The 16,267-nt window shown below is 44.2% G+C and overlaps 1 protein-coding gene across 2 annotated transcripts in view; it reads left to right on the top strand.

Moving 5' to 3' along the window:
- The first annotated feature begins 165 nt into the window (after window positions 1-165).
- LOC118336392 (nuclear factor of activated T-cells, cytoplasmic 1-like) overlaps window positions 166-16,267 on the top strand; it is a 58,865-nt gene continuing 42,763 nt past the window's right edge. The window contains exons 1-4 of one of the 2 annotated variants that reach the window (XM_035673026.1): window positions 166-676; window positions 3,961-5,065; window positions 6,897-7,056; window positions 15,670-15,872. In XM_035673026.1, coding sequence (XP_035528919.1) covers window positions 556-676; window positions 3,961-5,065; window positions 6,897-7,056; window positions 15,670-15,872 — 1,589 coding nt within the window. In that variant the 5' untranslated portion in view covers window positions 166-555. The remainder of the gene's footprint in view (window positions 677-3,960; window positions 5,066-6,896; window positions 7,057-15,669; window positions 15,873-16,267) is intronic. The other variant, XM_035673027.1, reaches the window with a different exon arrangement.

Raw genomic sequence — 16,267 nt, 5'->3', positions numbered from 1 at the left:
TCTCTCAGTCACTCTCTCTCTCACACACACACAAACACGCACACACGCGCACACACACTCACCTCACACACCTCCCACCTCCATCGATGGGATCCCAGGGTGGAAGACATCATCAGGCGGTCCAGGAGGTTGCAGGAACCGGTCGCGTCATCCCTGGATGGGCGGCGCACTGACGGGAGGACGGAGGGTGTTTTCCAGCTTTAAAAGCACCGGAGCCGGCCCCTCTGACAAACCGCGCTGCGTCATCGACCTGGGGACACTCTTGAAAACCTTCACAGGGCTGAACCGAGACAAACTCACCTCAACCACGGTCCCCTTAGCAGCCCTACCTGCGCCGGTCTCCAGATTCAATAGCAGAAGATTTGTCCCCCGTTCATTTGGTGCGCACAGTCACACCGAGCTGTGCTTCCAAGTTGTTCACTCGCTTTGTTTTAACTTCTCTGCGAATTATGCCTTTATTTGATGGTGTATGAAGTAATCTAGCGTTTGCAATATTATCATCGGCGTTGCTTGTTACACTCTCAGAATCGTAGAAAGTTGCGCATCGCTTGTTGAATGCAGGATACCTTCAGCCTCAGCGTCAATTCCAAGTTCAGCTTTGGAGCAACAGCCGGTAAGGAGCGGGGACTCCAGTTTCTCACCTCTCTCGCCGCCGATATGAAGTCTGCAGAAGAAGGTAAAATATATTGCTTTTTGAGTTTGCATTAATGTTTTAACCAGCGCTCAAAGATGAATTTGCTGTCTGGTCTGGTTTTAGGTGCGCTGACACCAGGTGCTGCGGCTGTGATGCAAATTGATATGAACTTGTACGCAAGTGTAAAGTCTGGGTCAAGCGTTTTGTACACTGATATTAAAGGGAAATAGAGCTGACAGTTTTGGTGAAGATGAATAAATAAAAAGAAAACAAGAAATCCACCTGCAAATATTCAAATTGCAACTGATGATTGAAAATAGATTGTTATTCCGTTACTTCAATAACCGCAACCCTACCTATCACAAGTTAAAACTATTCATTTTGAGGAAGACTCTTTGAATTATCCCCTGGTGTGACCCGGTGTGTTTTTCCTAAGATGACAAAATGCCAGACACGTTTTTTTGATTGATCTTTGCTCTGTGCATGGATCAAATTAGCACTCACTAAAGTGTATTGAATGGCATGCACACCATTAGGTGTCTCCAGCTGACTTTGCAGGTGTTTTATCATCATGGGCAAACATGGGGTTTCACTGTTGCTGTCGCTTGCACTCCTCTTGATGAGAGGTTCATGTCAACTTCAAATACTTTTTTATAAAATCAATAAGCAGGGATATGTCTATGGTCTCCATGCACAGTGAGGTCAGAGGTCAGTCGTAGAACCAGGAGTTGCCTAAGATACTTTAGCGTGGAGGATGATTCAGCCTGGGTTTACCATTAAAAGGAAAGTTTGGGGTTTTGTTGCTGTTTGATTCAGCATTTATGGTAGCAAAATTTGATTTGGTCCATCAGAAGTCAATGATAGTCTGTCTGTTAATTCACAGAGTCTTCCAGTGCTGATGTCACCGGCTTTTTGTGGATTTTGGGAATTTCATTTTGTCTTTGAGGTTTTAGACGGACGGGTGCGGGCTGTATTATTATTCATTTCAGTCCCTCGGTCCTAGGCCATATAATTGGTAACAGACGTGTGTGTGTGTGTGTGTGTGTGAGTGAGGCAGAGAGAGAGCTGTGATCTGTGCATTCACAAAAGCTGTGTAGCTTGCTTGACAAGGAGACGTGCTTAACCACACACACAGATTCAACAGTATATGCCGAGGGCTGTTTTTTTATCACACATGTACATAAACACAGATACACACACAGACACACACACACACCATGCTGGTGTTTTGCCATAGCCCATAGTCAGCCATGTGCGATAAGTGGCCCCAGGGTTCTTAGTTCCAGAGGCTGCGGATGACTTCTGTGGGCGACCACCTATCTCTCCCTGAGGTCCCGTCAGTCTGAACCCAGCCTAGACCACAATCCCCGTGGATAAACCCATCCATTCTTTAGTCACGCTGGTTTGGTTGTGGGGAGGGAGTGTTTTGATCATGATAGCATAATTGAGAAAAATTGTGGAGGACAGAATGAGCACGCTATAATCTGTGTGATAGTCAGTGTTTTCAAATTAACTCTGCATACACCACATTTTGAATGGACTGAAAACAATTGTAGAGGCTTTGCCTTGAGTGCAAGAGTGAGTCATTTTATAGTTCTTTTATTTGTTTCATCCCCCCCCCCAAAAAAAAAAAAAATTATAATTATATTAGTTTAGCAGATGTGATGCGTGTGACCCGGAAAAGCCAAGTTTCAAAACAAGTGCAGCACACAAGAGTGAAAGTCCCAGTGTGTTTGAGTGGGTGTTAGAAGAAGTCAAATATGTTGCAGCATAGTGCATTGATCGTGCACACATTCAGAAGAAAGGAAAAAAATAACAGCTGCAACTCTAAGCAAAGTCACTCAAGCCTGAAGTAAGGAGGTGTGTCACGCCGGGTGGAGTGGGCAGGAGATTATCATCTGTTCAGCACTAGAAGAGGGTAAACCAGAGAGGAAAGCATCAGTAGAGGCTGAGCTGAAGGCATACTCATTTTTATGTTAGACTTAGTGTATAATCACCGGGGCGGAGATGAGTTTTCAGCGTGAAGAGCAAGATTTTGATTTCAGCGATGTGTTTGAGTACAGCCATGGTGCCCAGAATGAACCTAAGAAAGGTGGGTACTCAGGGGCAATGGAGGGCTTCTTTTCTTTATTGTATGTCCTGTATAGTTTACAGTGTGAGGGCACTGCTGTGTACTCAGATCAATAGGGAAAAGACTTCATAAGTCAGTTTGTTTCTGTGTAAAAAGGCTGTGAGGGGGTCTGACTGATTTAGCATTCTGCTAACCAAACACAAGATGAATGTTTTATTATAATTCCATATTTTTGTTCTCAAGTCTCTGTTTTGTAAATTTCAAGAAGTTTCAAATATGATTTTCTATGATATGCTTGAATATTATGTTAAGTGATTGCCTAGGGTTGCTTAGGAACCTATGAAAGGTGTCCTAGGTTACATTGAACTTTTGGCATATTGAATTGGTCTGATGCACATCGCATAATCACCTCTGAAAATAGACTCTCATAAACTAATTGTAGACTGCCTACCCACATATTATGCAATGTGTGACAGATTCATCATTTCATGTGATCCACAGCGTTGTGGTTAACAAATATAGCACACTGCATCAAGGGGAATGCCCTTCACTGGGTTTCAGACTGAATGGTATTCATGCTTCAACCACGTTTACCCTCATTGACATTATCAATAAAAGGCAGACATGAGGTTTACAACTGTTGACACAGCAGCTGGCCACTACAAGGCTAAATGAAGAGGCATATCTGCTGGGCTACATGTGAGTTTGTATGTCATTGCACTTGTCTGCTTGTAATTTCCTTGTGTGTCTGCTTGTGCGCTCCCTTTGTTTGTGTGTGTACCATGGTGCATCTGTGTGTAACACTGCAGCAAACTCTCTTTGACTTAATCACAAGCTCAGAGCGATGCGAGAGTGCTGTCAGTTTTCCACAGGGGAGGGCCTAATTCACTCAGTGAGTGATGCAATCAATCAAATAAAGCATCCATCAGCGCTGCTGGAGGAATTCCTGTAGAGTACATATGACAGCAGGGAGTGCCAAATAGAGCCTTAGATGAACTGATCAAACAAACAGAGTGGCTGTGCAACTCGCGACTACACAGCAACCACATACAGTAACTGCTTTGAGATGTTTGCTAAGCTTCTCCAGATGTTTATAAAGAAGGGAGGCAGTCATTCGCTGCAAGACATATTGGTAAGATTTGTGTAGGGGTATTGTTCTAAAATGTCATAATGTAATGGTTTTGAGCATTTGCTCAGTGGCATGTTGTCATACACTAAACTTCACTATACTTAAAATATACTTCTTTCTTTTCAGATGCATACAGCTACACACCAAATGTCAGCTTGTCCCTTCCACTGGGCATGGGCAACCCCTGTCTGGCCACCCAGTACCACACCTTACAGTCCAGCCCAATCATCTCAGTTTCCTCTTGCCACCAGACAGGCTACAGCCTCCAGAATGATAACCATGCCTCATCAGGCTATTACCTGCCCCACGGCCTGAGACCTAATGGGGCCCCAGCCCTGGAAAGCCCCCGTATTGAGATCACTGCCTATAGCCAGTATCCTGAGGATGAGGTTGAAGAGAGCAGCAGTGAGGACCACATCATCAAACGAGGTGTTAATTCCATCGTGACGCTGACACTGCCCAATGCGGATGGCTACCGTGATCCCAGCTGCCTCAGCCCCGCAAGTAGCATTTCCTCACGTAGCTGTAACTCCGAGGCATCCTCTTACGAGTCCAGCTTCTACAACTACGACAACTCCCCACAGAACTCCCCCTGGCAATCTCCCTGCGTCTCTCCCAGAGGCTCATCTTCACTCCTGTCTTGTCCACATGCCAGTGGCCCTGCAGCTTCCCCTCACCATTCACCTTCCACCTCCCCTCAGATAGGAGCAGTGGCCGAGGAAGGCTGGCCAGCGCAACCTCGCGGCTCCAGGCCTAACTCCCCTTCCTGTATTGGAGGCAGTGGAGGCAATGGCGGAGGTGGTGGCATGGGGAAGAGAAAGTACAGCTTCAATGGCACCCCCTACCGTCAGACATCCTGCTCACCCATCCAGTCACCCACACCATCCCCGCATGGCTCCCCAAGGGTCAGCATCACAGATGAGAACTGGCTCGCCAACACCAACCAGTACACCAACTCTGCCATTGTGGCCGCCATCAACGCTCTAACCACAGATGGAGTGGTAGACATGGGGGAGGGAATCCCAATCAAGACACGGAAGACCATGCTGGACCACTCACAGTCCATGGGCCTAAAGGTGGAGCCTGGTGGCGAATTGCTAGGTCCTGATGGGGAGCTCTGCCATGAGGACTACCCCTCCCGACTGGCCCTCAAAAAAGAGAACTATTGTGGAGGGTTCCTGGATGTTCCCCAGCATCCATACTCCTGGTCTAAACCCAAGCCTTACCTCAGGTGGGTGGAGCTCCTCCAGCAACTCAGTAGTACTATAAAAATGTTGAACATAAAAATCTGCAAGATGAAACACTTATAAAGATAATTTCCAGTCAGTGTAAAACTAGCTCAGTAATGTTGCCTCTAAATTTCCTTGAGAAGACAATGAAGCACACACATGTTTACTTTAGACAGATTTATGGTTTCTAACATTCTGCCTAGGGACTTCTACAGTGCAAAGGAAAAAACATTCTTTGAATAATGCCATTACTTTACCCCAGTGTTGTCTTTTCGTTTGCACATTTAGTGTTTATTTATGGCGAGGACACGATTGTTTTAGTTTTTAATCTTCAAAGGCCATATCAAAAGGCAGAAATCCAAAAGTTGCACTACCAAAAGAGTTCTCTTTGAAGATCAAAACTATTTTATAAATCATATTTCACAGGGAGGAGTTGCGCAGCATGTGTGTGCCACTGTTTCTATAGCAACCCACACACAAACATAGGAAGGCATACGGACACAATGGCATGCACACGCTCACACAAATACACACATGCACTCAACTATGTAATTGATTTTTGACTTTTGAGCAAGGTACACTTTTTCAATTTCAATTGTGTCCCTCGTGGCATTTTTTCCAAGCCAATAACACACTTTCCTGTCGGAAATCAAGTGTTTGATTAAGATAGTGAGCAACAGGAAGTGATGGTGACAGGCCTGGCTGAAGGGGAAGCAGTCTGTGGGTTAATCAGCCGGCACACTGCCTGCTCTGTCTCGCCATCAGCCCATCTCTTTCTGTGTAGCTAGCCTGATGTCATACACTGACTGGACAGATAAAGCCCTGTGGGGGGAAATCGGTTCGTTTTGGGTCAACAAACAGCCCTTAAGTTCCACAAAGATGCCAGAGATTGGTTTCAGTTGAGCCACCCTTCAGGTCAGGGGTTTGCGTTTACCAGGCATCCGGCATAGAGAAATATTGTCTTGCACATGTTTGTTTTGGTTTAGATATCTCCACGGTGTTCACATGGGAAGCACTGCCTTTGAGAACAATGATGTTAAGGGACGCCAGCTGTAGCTCTAAGAAAAAGATATCATGCTATCATGCTCCAAGGCTGGGTGTGCTGCTGACCTTATTCCATTGTATAACTCCATTGTCTTTAATACTAGTGTGGCTGTGTTATCAATTTGGAATAGTAATTGTATCAAAGGACAGGCTGATTTCCAGTTTGTGTGAGATTTGTTTTTGTCCACTACAAATGTCTGTCATTTCACTATTACTTTCTTAACTGCCTGTGTTTGTTTCCACCTGTCACACCATAATACAAAACACACTGCTCTCTAACCATGGCACATTCGTCTCTCATTTATTTTTCATAAACAGGGCCACTAATTATTACCCAGACCCCAGGAATTACGGACATCAGAATGACTTCAATTGATTAGATTATAGACCATGATGAAATCGAGAAGGATCAAGCCAGTTGGGTTACACTAAAGTGTCCTAATTTGAGAACTTTGAGAATTAGAACTTTTTGATTTAAACTTCCTTGGCATTGATGGAACCATGGAAAAACTGCAACCTCACAGTTTCCTGCTTTGGCAAATCAAATGTGACTACAGTTTTAAGAATAGAATAGAAATAAAAACTTCAATCATTCTCCATGTTTTTTATTCCAAAAAGTCTGGAAACATACACAGCACTTCCTGTTTTTCAGGAAAGAATAACCAGACACAGTATTTAGTACAAAAAAATAGAAATCACTCTTATGCTATATCAATCAGCAGTAGAGTAAACAAAGAAATTTTGTGTATCGTTATTTAATTTTAATACAAATATGTCATGTTACTGCAGCCCATCTCTGCCAGCTCTTGACTGGCAGCTTCCGTCCTGCTCCGGCCCGTACAACTTACAGATCGAGGTGCAGCCAAAGTCCCACCACAGGGCCCACTATGAGACTGAAGGCAGCCGAGGGGCTGTCAAGGCGCTGTCTGGAGGCCACCCTGTAGTGCAGGTAAGGCACCAACATTACACATTACTATTAACACATTATTATTAGAAAATGGTTTTTGAATCAAATCCTTTAGATTCTCTGTACACATTGCTGTTTAGAAACAAGGTTAGCTTTGTGTGTCAAAACCGTGTAATAATTTGCTGTCATTACAGCATAAGTGGTAACAAGCAGACAAGTACATGCTGATTAACTGCACTTTTTTCGGTCCAACAACAAGCTAGTGACATGGACATTTGGCTGTTATTTTTATCTGAACTATGTAATTTCCTTTCAAACCATTATCTGCAAAAATCCTAGAGCTTATTCTGTACAATTAATATATGACTTATATTGGATATACCAAAAAAAACTAATTTTACCAGCTTGTCTCTACTCTATTAGAAACCATTCTAAAAAGAAACTACAAGTTCATTATTTTAAACTTGAACTATTCACTGTCATTACATTATCATTGCAAACTTATCATGACTTTTGATGGCAGCAGTGCAGTGTATACACACCTCAGTCTGTACATTTCTGTATGTGCTTGTGTGCTGTGTTACTAATGTTCCCTGAAGCAGGGAGTCAATCTACTGCTGCAAAAGTTCGCCCTGACGAGCAGCAGTGCATGCTGACTCAATTAGTATAGAGCAGGACCATCGCCTCTCACTATTGTACTTGGCGAACACTTAAAAAGCACACGTCAGTCTCACCAGCAGCACAGCACAGTGCTCCTTTCTTTGCTACACTGTCATCACACTGCGCTGACATCTTGGTTTACTCAAGGCGGGGTTCTAGTGACGGGTGCGTGTCCTTAAGGTTGAGGATCAATTTGCCTTTAATGTTGTCAATTCAAAATAAAACTGTGTTTAATAATTACAGGTGCATTCATTGAGTATAATTTTGTTACAGACTGGACTTAAAGATTTCAGGTGGCATTTGTTCTATTTGTGATGTGGCCAAAACAAACACTGCACGCTGACAAAAAGTTCTTGGACCACTACAGTTTCGAGTTGGTGGTCCATTCTTGTGACACACGTAGCATTAGACGCTGTAAGAGCCACAGCTGTTTTGTAAATAGATGCTGTCAGCACATCTTGGCTTGCTCAATGTCAAACACAGTTGACAGTTGTTGGCCAACGTGGTGTTATAAACAGGCAATGTCTACCTTCAGGTTTTTTCTGTAAATACAGGTAATTATTCCCCTTCATTACAAACCTCTGTATATCAACATGTGGGTGAATCAACATTTTATCCCCGCACCTCCCCATGAGGCTGACCAGACTCGGTCTGCCATGCACAGCTGCGGCTGGCAGGTGACACTGGTTTTGATAGAGTTTACACTGTCTGACTCACTCCAGGGGCCAGAGCTAAAAGTCATGAGTAAGCATCCTGTGTGTCTTTGCATACACAGTGTTGTCCAGATTTAGATTGATGATTTGGGACCAATTTATTGCCAACTTTGCAAGGAGGTTTTCAAGTCTTACTGTGTATGTGGAGCAATTATTAGCAAGTAGTAGTCATGGAGAAAGCATGATGACAGCTGCTTTACTACCACACCTCCTACTCACATAACTCACACTTTACTCTTACTTTTTGGCGAGGAGTGATTTATGCCTCTGATATTGCATGTGCAGTCAATTGGGATATCTTGAGGGTTTCATAACAGTGGAAACCACTGGAAGCATGGCAGCTGGCAGAAAGATAAATCTATAAGGATTATGCAATCATGTGTACATGCTACAGGGTAAAATACAGAAGAAGAGCTATATCTTCGGGGAGTTTTTGCACAGTTTGGAGTACAAAATCTTTTATAAATCTGATTGTCTTACTCTCTCTTGTTGTTGTGTTGTGTCAAATTGTGTTGTTGTAGTCTTGGAGGATAGGGCATGCTGTAGTCCCTAGTGCCCTGTGGTAATGAGTGGCAGGCGCTGGATGGGTAAGGTGCAGTCAAGGAGAATGAGTCAATAATGACACGGGGACACGGGTGTAGGAAGCAGCTAAGGAAGTTTCTGTGTGTGTGTGTGTGTGTGTGTGTGTGTGCTTGTGCTAAAGACTGGAGCCAGTAGAGAGAAAAAGAGAGAAGGGGCAGAGGGAGTCACCAGGCAGCTGGGGCTTGGCTGTCCCTCGAGATGCTCTGTATCCTGCTGATTAGGGCCTGGGTGGCCCTGAGGTTGGCTGTGCATGGCTGTGGTGGGGGTGTTGTGGTAATGGTGGGATGGTGGATAGAAGTCAAAATCCCAGCACCCATCAGACGCCACCTCCCCTTTCCATGCACCGGTGCCTCCCTCCCTCCCTGGTGGGCCTGAGGATGTCATTCCTTGTGAACCGTTCATCCTTCAACCATCTCCCAAACCCACACCAGCAGGCCTCCCTCGGTTGAAGCCCAGTCATCCACGGCTCTATTGTTTTTTTAGCTCATGGATGATCAGACACACGTGCTTTGAGTGATGGTGACATGTGTGTTGGAAAGTGACACTAGATGAAAAAACAGCAAGATGAAAAACATGAAGGGATACATTGTTTCTACAGCTTACGATGTCCTCCAGGGAGACAGCAACTGACAGATAGTCAAACCGAGATGCTCAACTGCTCATTTACTGTTGTTTTCTTGTTATTCAATAACAAGCAGAGGTGTTTTTTTTTGCCAAACACACAGGAAGTTTCAGCATCAACATGGTCTGACATCATTCTAAGCTGCAGCAGATCAACCACAGCACATTCAGTGATATCCCCCACACAGGATGGAGAGATTGTGGGATGGGTGGGTGGATAGAATGGAGTGTCTATACTCTGGCCGCACACGGATGAAAACTTCTAGATTATGGGTTGCCTCGACTCATTATCCCTCTGCTGCCTGCACCGGCTCTCTTGGCTTCCCGTTCCAAATCTCAGTCATTTATTCTGGACTCGCACTCCGTCCTTGCCTCCCCTCCTCCACATCCGCAGCCTTTTAACCTCCTCTCTCCCGATTGGCCCACTTGGTGACCCCCGCAACTGCTTTTCCACTTTATTTACTGCAGCAGACCACAACGCCATTAAGGGGATGTAGGGTACTCTATCGGCTCCTCTCACACGGTTCCAGACGCTCCCCTCTCTCACCACAGCTATGCCAAGCGTCGTCTACAGGATGATTTTTAAAGTCTTGCTCAGAAAAAAAAAAAAACCTGGTCTACCTTCACTCACTATACCACCACGACATTGACTGATGGGTTTTTACATAGAAGAACAGTCGGGGAAAAAATGGAATTGGGCAGAATTATTTTCATTGAGAATTTAATGGCTGAGGACATGACCTGGATCTGATATAAAATGTGGGTTCAGGTTAAAGATGTTGCAAAGGCTTTCCGGTTAAACCTTATTCAGGAAACAAACAGACAACCTCCAGGCCCTTAGTAACAGCAGACAGCAACACCTGTGGAGTATTAAACCTATCGCGCAGCACAGTCCTGCATATGGCTAGTACATATAGGATAATGACTGGCCTATAGGGCTTTCCCCCTCACGCATACACACACTCTCTCAGTCAGTCTCTCATTAAGTCTAAAGCAGCAACAGACATGGTGTAATTTCAGCAGGATGTGGCCATCATCCCTATTAACGTGTGCGTGACTTAATACCCATCTCCCTTCCTCTGCAACTGTATGTAATGCACATCAAATTTGCAGTATGTTTCCGCCACGACGACATAAAAGACCTCAGCAAACATGTGTTAGGTTCTTCACATGTGCGGTTTCACCTTGGGATTCGGTGCTTGCTGGCTGCGTAATGTCTCAAAAGAAAAGCCCTGATCTACAGCACCCTATACTGTAGCTGCTAATTGCTCATTAAATCTACTGCCGCCTCTTGTTTGATATTCAAAAGGCTTGGTGTACCCTGTAGTGCTGTTAGAGCTTAGTCAGGGCTGTTATTCGTTGCCCAAAGGGGTATTTATGCCACTCTTAAATTGTGGTTCTCCATCTGCGGGGCTTCCCTTACACTGGTATTGGGCTACCACTAATTACCAGTTAATAGCAAGTGGAAAAAATGGAGCGAAATTTGCATCGTTTTCACTGGTTTGAGGTGATAACCAGACAGCCCACAGATTTATGAGGTAAGACACTGGTGGTTTAGCCATGCTATTGGGGGGCACAGCAGTTGTCTGTGCATCATCTTACTCAAATTCTCTGTAGGTTTGGATGATATTTCCTATGGCAGGCTGTGCTGCTAACAAAGTCATTCTTTTTATATGGAATTTGGACCCTGACTGGTCTAGACATGGGCTAGTGCTTGAAACTATGCCCTCAATGACATAACACTAAAGTACTCAGTTCAACAAACACTTTGAGGGATATAGCTGTTTGGTTGCTTATAAAAGGAGCCGATTTTTGGAGCTATAGGAATGCAGCACATTAAAGGATTGCATATGTTGCCTTATGCATTCAATATGAGGCACTGGAGACATTAGCAGGGCAGGAGGCTGATGGAGTAAAGTCTGGAAGGATAGACAACTTGGATGAGTGTACATTTAATTGGGTACAGCAGAGGCTGGCTGTGTGACTGTCAGCACTTGACAGAGAGAGGGGAGCGTGATAATGGGAAAAAGCCTGAATCTGCTGTTGTATTTCTCCTCCCTTGCTTCAGCCCAAACCCCCCCCCCCTTCTACTGCTTCCAGCCGTCTTCTCCCTCTCCTTTCCCCCATTCTCTGCGCCACGTGGACCTCTACGAGTCATGACATTTCTCCAGGCGGTGATGAAATCACTGCGGAGGGATAGAAGGCAGCCCACTGCAGGCCTGTAGAGTGTATACACACTCAATTTCTAGCCAGGCCAGACACATCTAATTTACCAGCAAGTCATTATTAAACATTACATGTTCAAATCCTTTATTTGAACTATTGAGGCCAGATGCAGGCAGCATTCAGAATGTCACTATTACTAAAGAAAGTGACGGCAAAAATGTGAATGTGCTATGAAAATATACATATATATATATTTATTAATCAATTGAAAAAACACCCTCTATCATTATTTTTTCACAACTGGTTTTCATTGAGTGAAGCAAAGAAAATTAAGAAAAGAAAAACTGTATCTCAAGGGCTAAAACTTTCTATACTGATTATAGATCTGTAATGGTCCAAAGGGACTGGGTGATGAATGGTGGAAAGTGAATGGGATTCACCCTCCTCTCCCTTTCCAGCTCGACACCCCTCCACATCATCACAACTGACCCAGACAATACAGCTGCATACAATTACACAATTAATGCTTCAGCTGCCATATCCACAATGTTTTACTTGAGCCTCAGCTATCAGAAATGGCTCGTGCAACAGTGGCTTGTGGTGCGAGGTGTAAATGGATCTAGCTGACACAGTGGCAGAAGTTGGCACCCTGAAACAGCTGCAAATCAAGCCTCGATTCAAGCTCGGTTTAGATTATCTCAAAATAAATATACAGTGCCTGTGCCAGTTAGGCTGCAGTTACAGATATTAAAACTCATCTGGTCAAAATTAGCTGCTCTCTGCTCCAAACTCACAGGCTGCATTAGACTCAAATATGAAGCTGAGGTCACAGGTGTGTGTGAAGCCTCCGTCGCCCACACTTAAAGTTTACGATACTATCTCGACTGTTTGGCCTACCAAACTTATTTCTCCTTTGAGAATAAAATGAAGAAGTAAGTTTTGTGCTCTGTTTGTGGTGTGCATTGAATGAGCATCACAGGAGTTTAGCAGAAGCTAAGGGAGAGGGTCAGGGAGCACATATGGTAAAGGAATTGGGGGAGGTCGCCCAGGGGGGACTAGACCGCTTTCCTTTGCTGCTGGGAAGACCAGCGTCACCAAGAGGACTACCTGACCTCATTAATCACTTCCTCTCCTCCATGAGGTCACTACGGCTATAAGTGTGGACGCCACCATCATTGTGCGCTACCGCAAGACGAGTGAAGGGATAAAGACCCCACCCCCCCCTCCACCCTGCCTCCCTTGCGGGCCTCCTTACAGCCACGTGGCGGCTGAGGTAATGGTTGGAGGTCACCAAGAAATCCAAAGAAGTCTACTGAGGCAAAAGTGACAGACGACACGGCTTTGTAGCGCGGCTGCCTGTGTTTTATTAAATCATAAGGGGACGTCATGCAATTTAACGCTCCGGTGTTACAGATTTGTACCTCATGCTCCACCATAGTGCTCTCACGAGTCAATACACATAAAGTAACTGGTAGCATGTGTGGCTATGGATAATTACCTCTGGTGACACCATAAGTAAAATATAACAAGAAGAGTGGGGTCTGCTGGTGAGATCACTGCATAGATGAAGTGGTCCCTTGGGATGCCAAAACTTCAAGAAGCTCCTGACCTCGGCCTAACTCACTGATGACTAGCATGTGTGACTAGCTCACAGGTCAAGACAGCTGCTAGAGACACTATGTGGAGCTGAAGAGAAAAATAGGACAGTTGGAACTAGAGATGAATGACAGCCTTAGCTTTACCTCTCCCATTGCACTTCCTTGATATCTGAATTAAAGAGCAAAGCCGGATAATCACTGGTGCTGAGATTATTGAAACATATGGCTATATGCTCTACTTCAGTGACTAGTCATATTCTATTTTTATTCAACATAATTAATACTGTAAATTCTTCAACTGGGAAGAAAAAGAACACATACTCCGCCTAGTCCCAAATCCAAAAGATCTGTCATCAAGTACAGACCAAAGGCATTTAATCTTCAGGTTTATTATCAGGCCAGACAACTGTTAATACAGTATCCAGACAAATTTGTTCTAAAACCAAAGACATTAGGTGTCCATGACACCGTAGCACTAATTTCCACAGACTTCCAATGACGTAGCTCTCCAGTCCTCCACCAACCTTCCTCTTCCTCACACCCCCATCCCTGACCACTCTCAGAAAGGTAATTATAAACCCATTAATCAGATTATGTCATAGGTTACATGTGGTCTGCATTTTGTTATATGACTCAGTCAGTCTGTCAGTTAGATAAACAACAGGGGTCTTTTATTCCATTTGACGGTACCACTGTTTTCAGGGAGCTCAAATAAAATTGGTCTGAAGCGATGCGCTGGTGTGTGCTGGAGTAATTGACCAATTTGTGGGATTTTTCAGATGGCCGTGGCTTGGTGAGCCCTGGTCTTGAGTAAGTGATCCCTCACCATAAATGTCACATGCGGTCAAGGTGCCACCTGGGTGGATCCATGGAGGTCCACTCGATGAGAAGTTAGTCCTAAGCCCACACCAGCCTCCCCCCATATGGCCATACTGTATGATCACTTTGCACTGCAAAGAGCAACCATATCCTGGGAGGTCTGCAGTGTAAGACTTAGTTACACCAGAAATCCACATTTGGCTGGCAAATTATTCTGGTCAGAAATCACTCACAAAGTATCAGTTGTCCTTCACCACACTTTGGAATTTGCAACCATGTCTGCGTGTTCATAATTTTTAGCAATTACACACTTGGATTAATCATCAAATAATGTTACTAGACACTGGCAGAAAATGATCCAGGGATGCTGAATGTAAATTGGCAGAACTTTACAGGTTATATTTGAAGTGTTGTTGACCCCAAAGTCAACAGTACTTTTTAAACTATGCATGGCTTTGGAGTTTTTCTCTTTTTTTAAAGATTTGATCTTTTTATTACTGGAGCAGTAGCAGCTAATGGAGGTCTTCTAGAGGAAGTGGTAGTTGTTTGAAGTGGTGGTTCTGATACAGGAGTCTCTTTCATCACAGTGGGACACAGTCTCTGAGCTTTAATGGAAATCATAATGCATGTTCATAACTGCCCAAAGGCAAAGGGGCTGGATGCCGTCTGCATGCCAAGCTCCATGAAGTTTTTTGGTCTTATTGCATTTAAGTGTAAAGTTTGCTTAAGTACTGCACCTATATAGGGACATTAATTGGACTCTAAATGTATGTTGATACTTGTCATAGAAAGGCAGAAAAAGCTGAATTGGGACATTGTGTCCATTGTTGAACAGTGCATGCTATGACTTTTATTCCACTTTATTTACACCAATGATTTTAAAGTACAGTTTGTCAGTGTCCAATTTAGATTTCATCCCATAAATGCAACTCATATTTATACTGGGAAATTGGTATTAGCCCAATCATCAGTTTCATGAACTTTATAGACTGTAAGGCAGACCTGAGATGATTGCCCTGATTTCTTATTTTGTCTCTGTGAGGGTCACTTTCCTCTAAGTCACTGTCGACTGCTTGCCTCTCTGTAGGCACTTTTTTAATAGCAGCAGTGAGATTTTAATGAAAAGTGAAGTGATGGGAAGCCAGCCCCTCCATCAGCCCCTGTGTCTCTGTACCCAGGAGATCCTTACCCGAGACAGACATCAGAAACATCAAAAAAACTTTTTTTTATACCTTCCCCCTAAAGGAATGTAGAACTAGCTAAAAAAAAGAGCAAAGACCACTGAAAAAGGGTCTCCAACCCAACCAAAAAACAAACAAAGAAAGGGGGCTCATTTTCGCAACCTCTCTACCATGTCAGAGCTATCATTAAAGCCCCTTTAACTATCAGTAGCTGATGTGCATTCAATCTCTATTTCCTAAATGAGGGGTTGCTTGAGATGGGGGTCTTAAAACCTGATGTTGCCTCTCACCTGGGTCCCTTTGTTCTCCCGCCAGCTTTATGGCTACATGGAAAGCGAGCCGCTCACCCTGCAGCTGTTCATTGGGACCGCAGACGACCGCCTCCTGCGACCACATGCCTTCTACCAGGTCCACCGCATCACCGGCAAGACCGTCTCCACCGCCAGCCATGAAGTCATGCAATCCAACACCAAAATTCTGGAGATCCCTCTGCTGCCTGAAAACAACATGAGAGCCATGTGAGTGGTCTCAGACCTTCATAAGTCACCTATCCATCTTTTTCTTTCCACATTTTTCACTGGTAACGCCTACTTTGAAATACAAAAACACACGAACTTCTCTCCCTCTGCACCTTCCTCTTCGCTTTAGCTTTACAAACAGAATGCCTGATGATAGACACTGTACTGCACACACTTCTAAATACCCCTTCAAAACTGACATCTGTACTTTCACCCCAGGAGATGCATGATTTCGAAGTGTCGACACACTGGGTTCATGGGTGACTTAATTTTGACCAATGTGTGCAGGGACTGTAAAGACTAGAGGCTTGCAGTTGAAAAAATAAATAGCCAACCAGAAGCCCTCATGGAAGTATTTTTTTTTTGCACAAATAATATCTTGAAAAGCAACAACT

This window comes from Morone saxatilis, unplaced genomic scaffold (genome assembly GCF_004916995.1).
Source record: "Morone saxatilis isolate NCDOM2014 unplaced genomic scaffold, NCSU_SB_2.0 Contig24, whole genome shotgun sequence".
Lineage (NCBI taxonomy): Eukaryota > Metazoa > Chordata > Actinopteri > Moronidae > Morone > Morone saxatilis.
The sequence above is the reverse complement of the archived record's forward strand: the minus strand, read 5'-3'. Positions and strand labels throughout refer to the sequence as shown.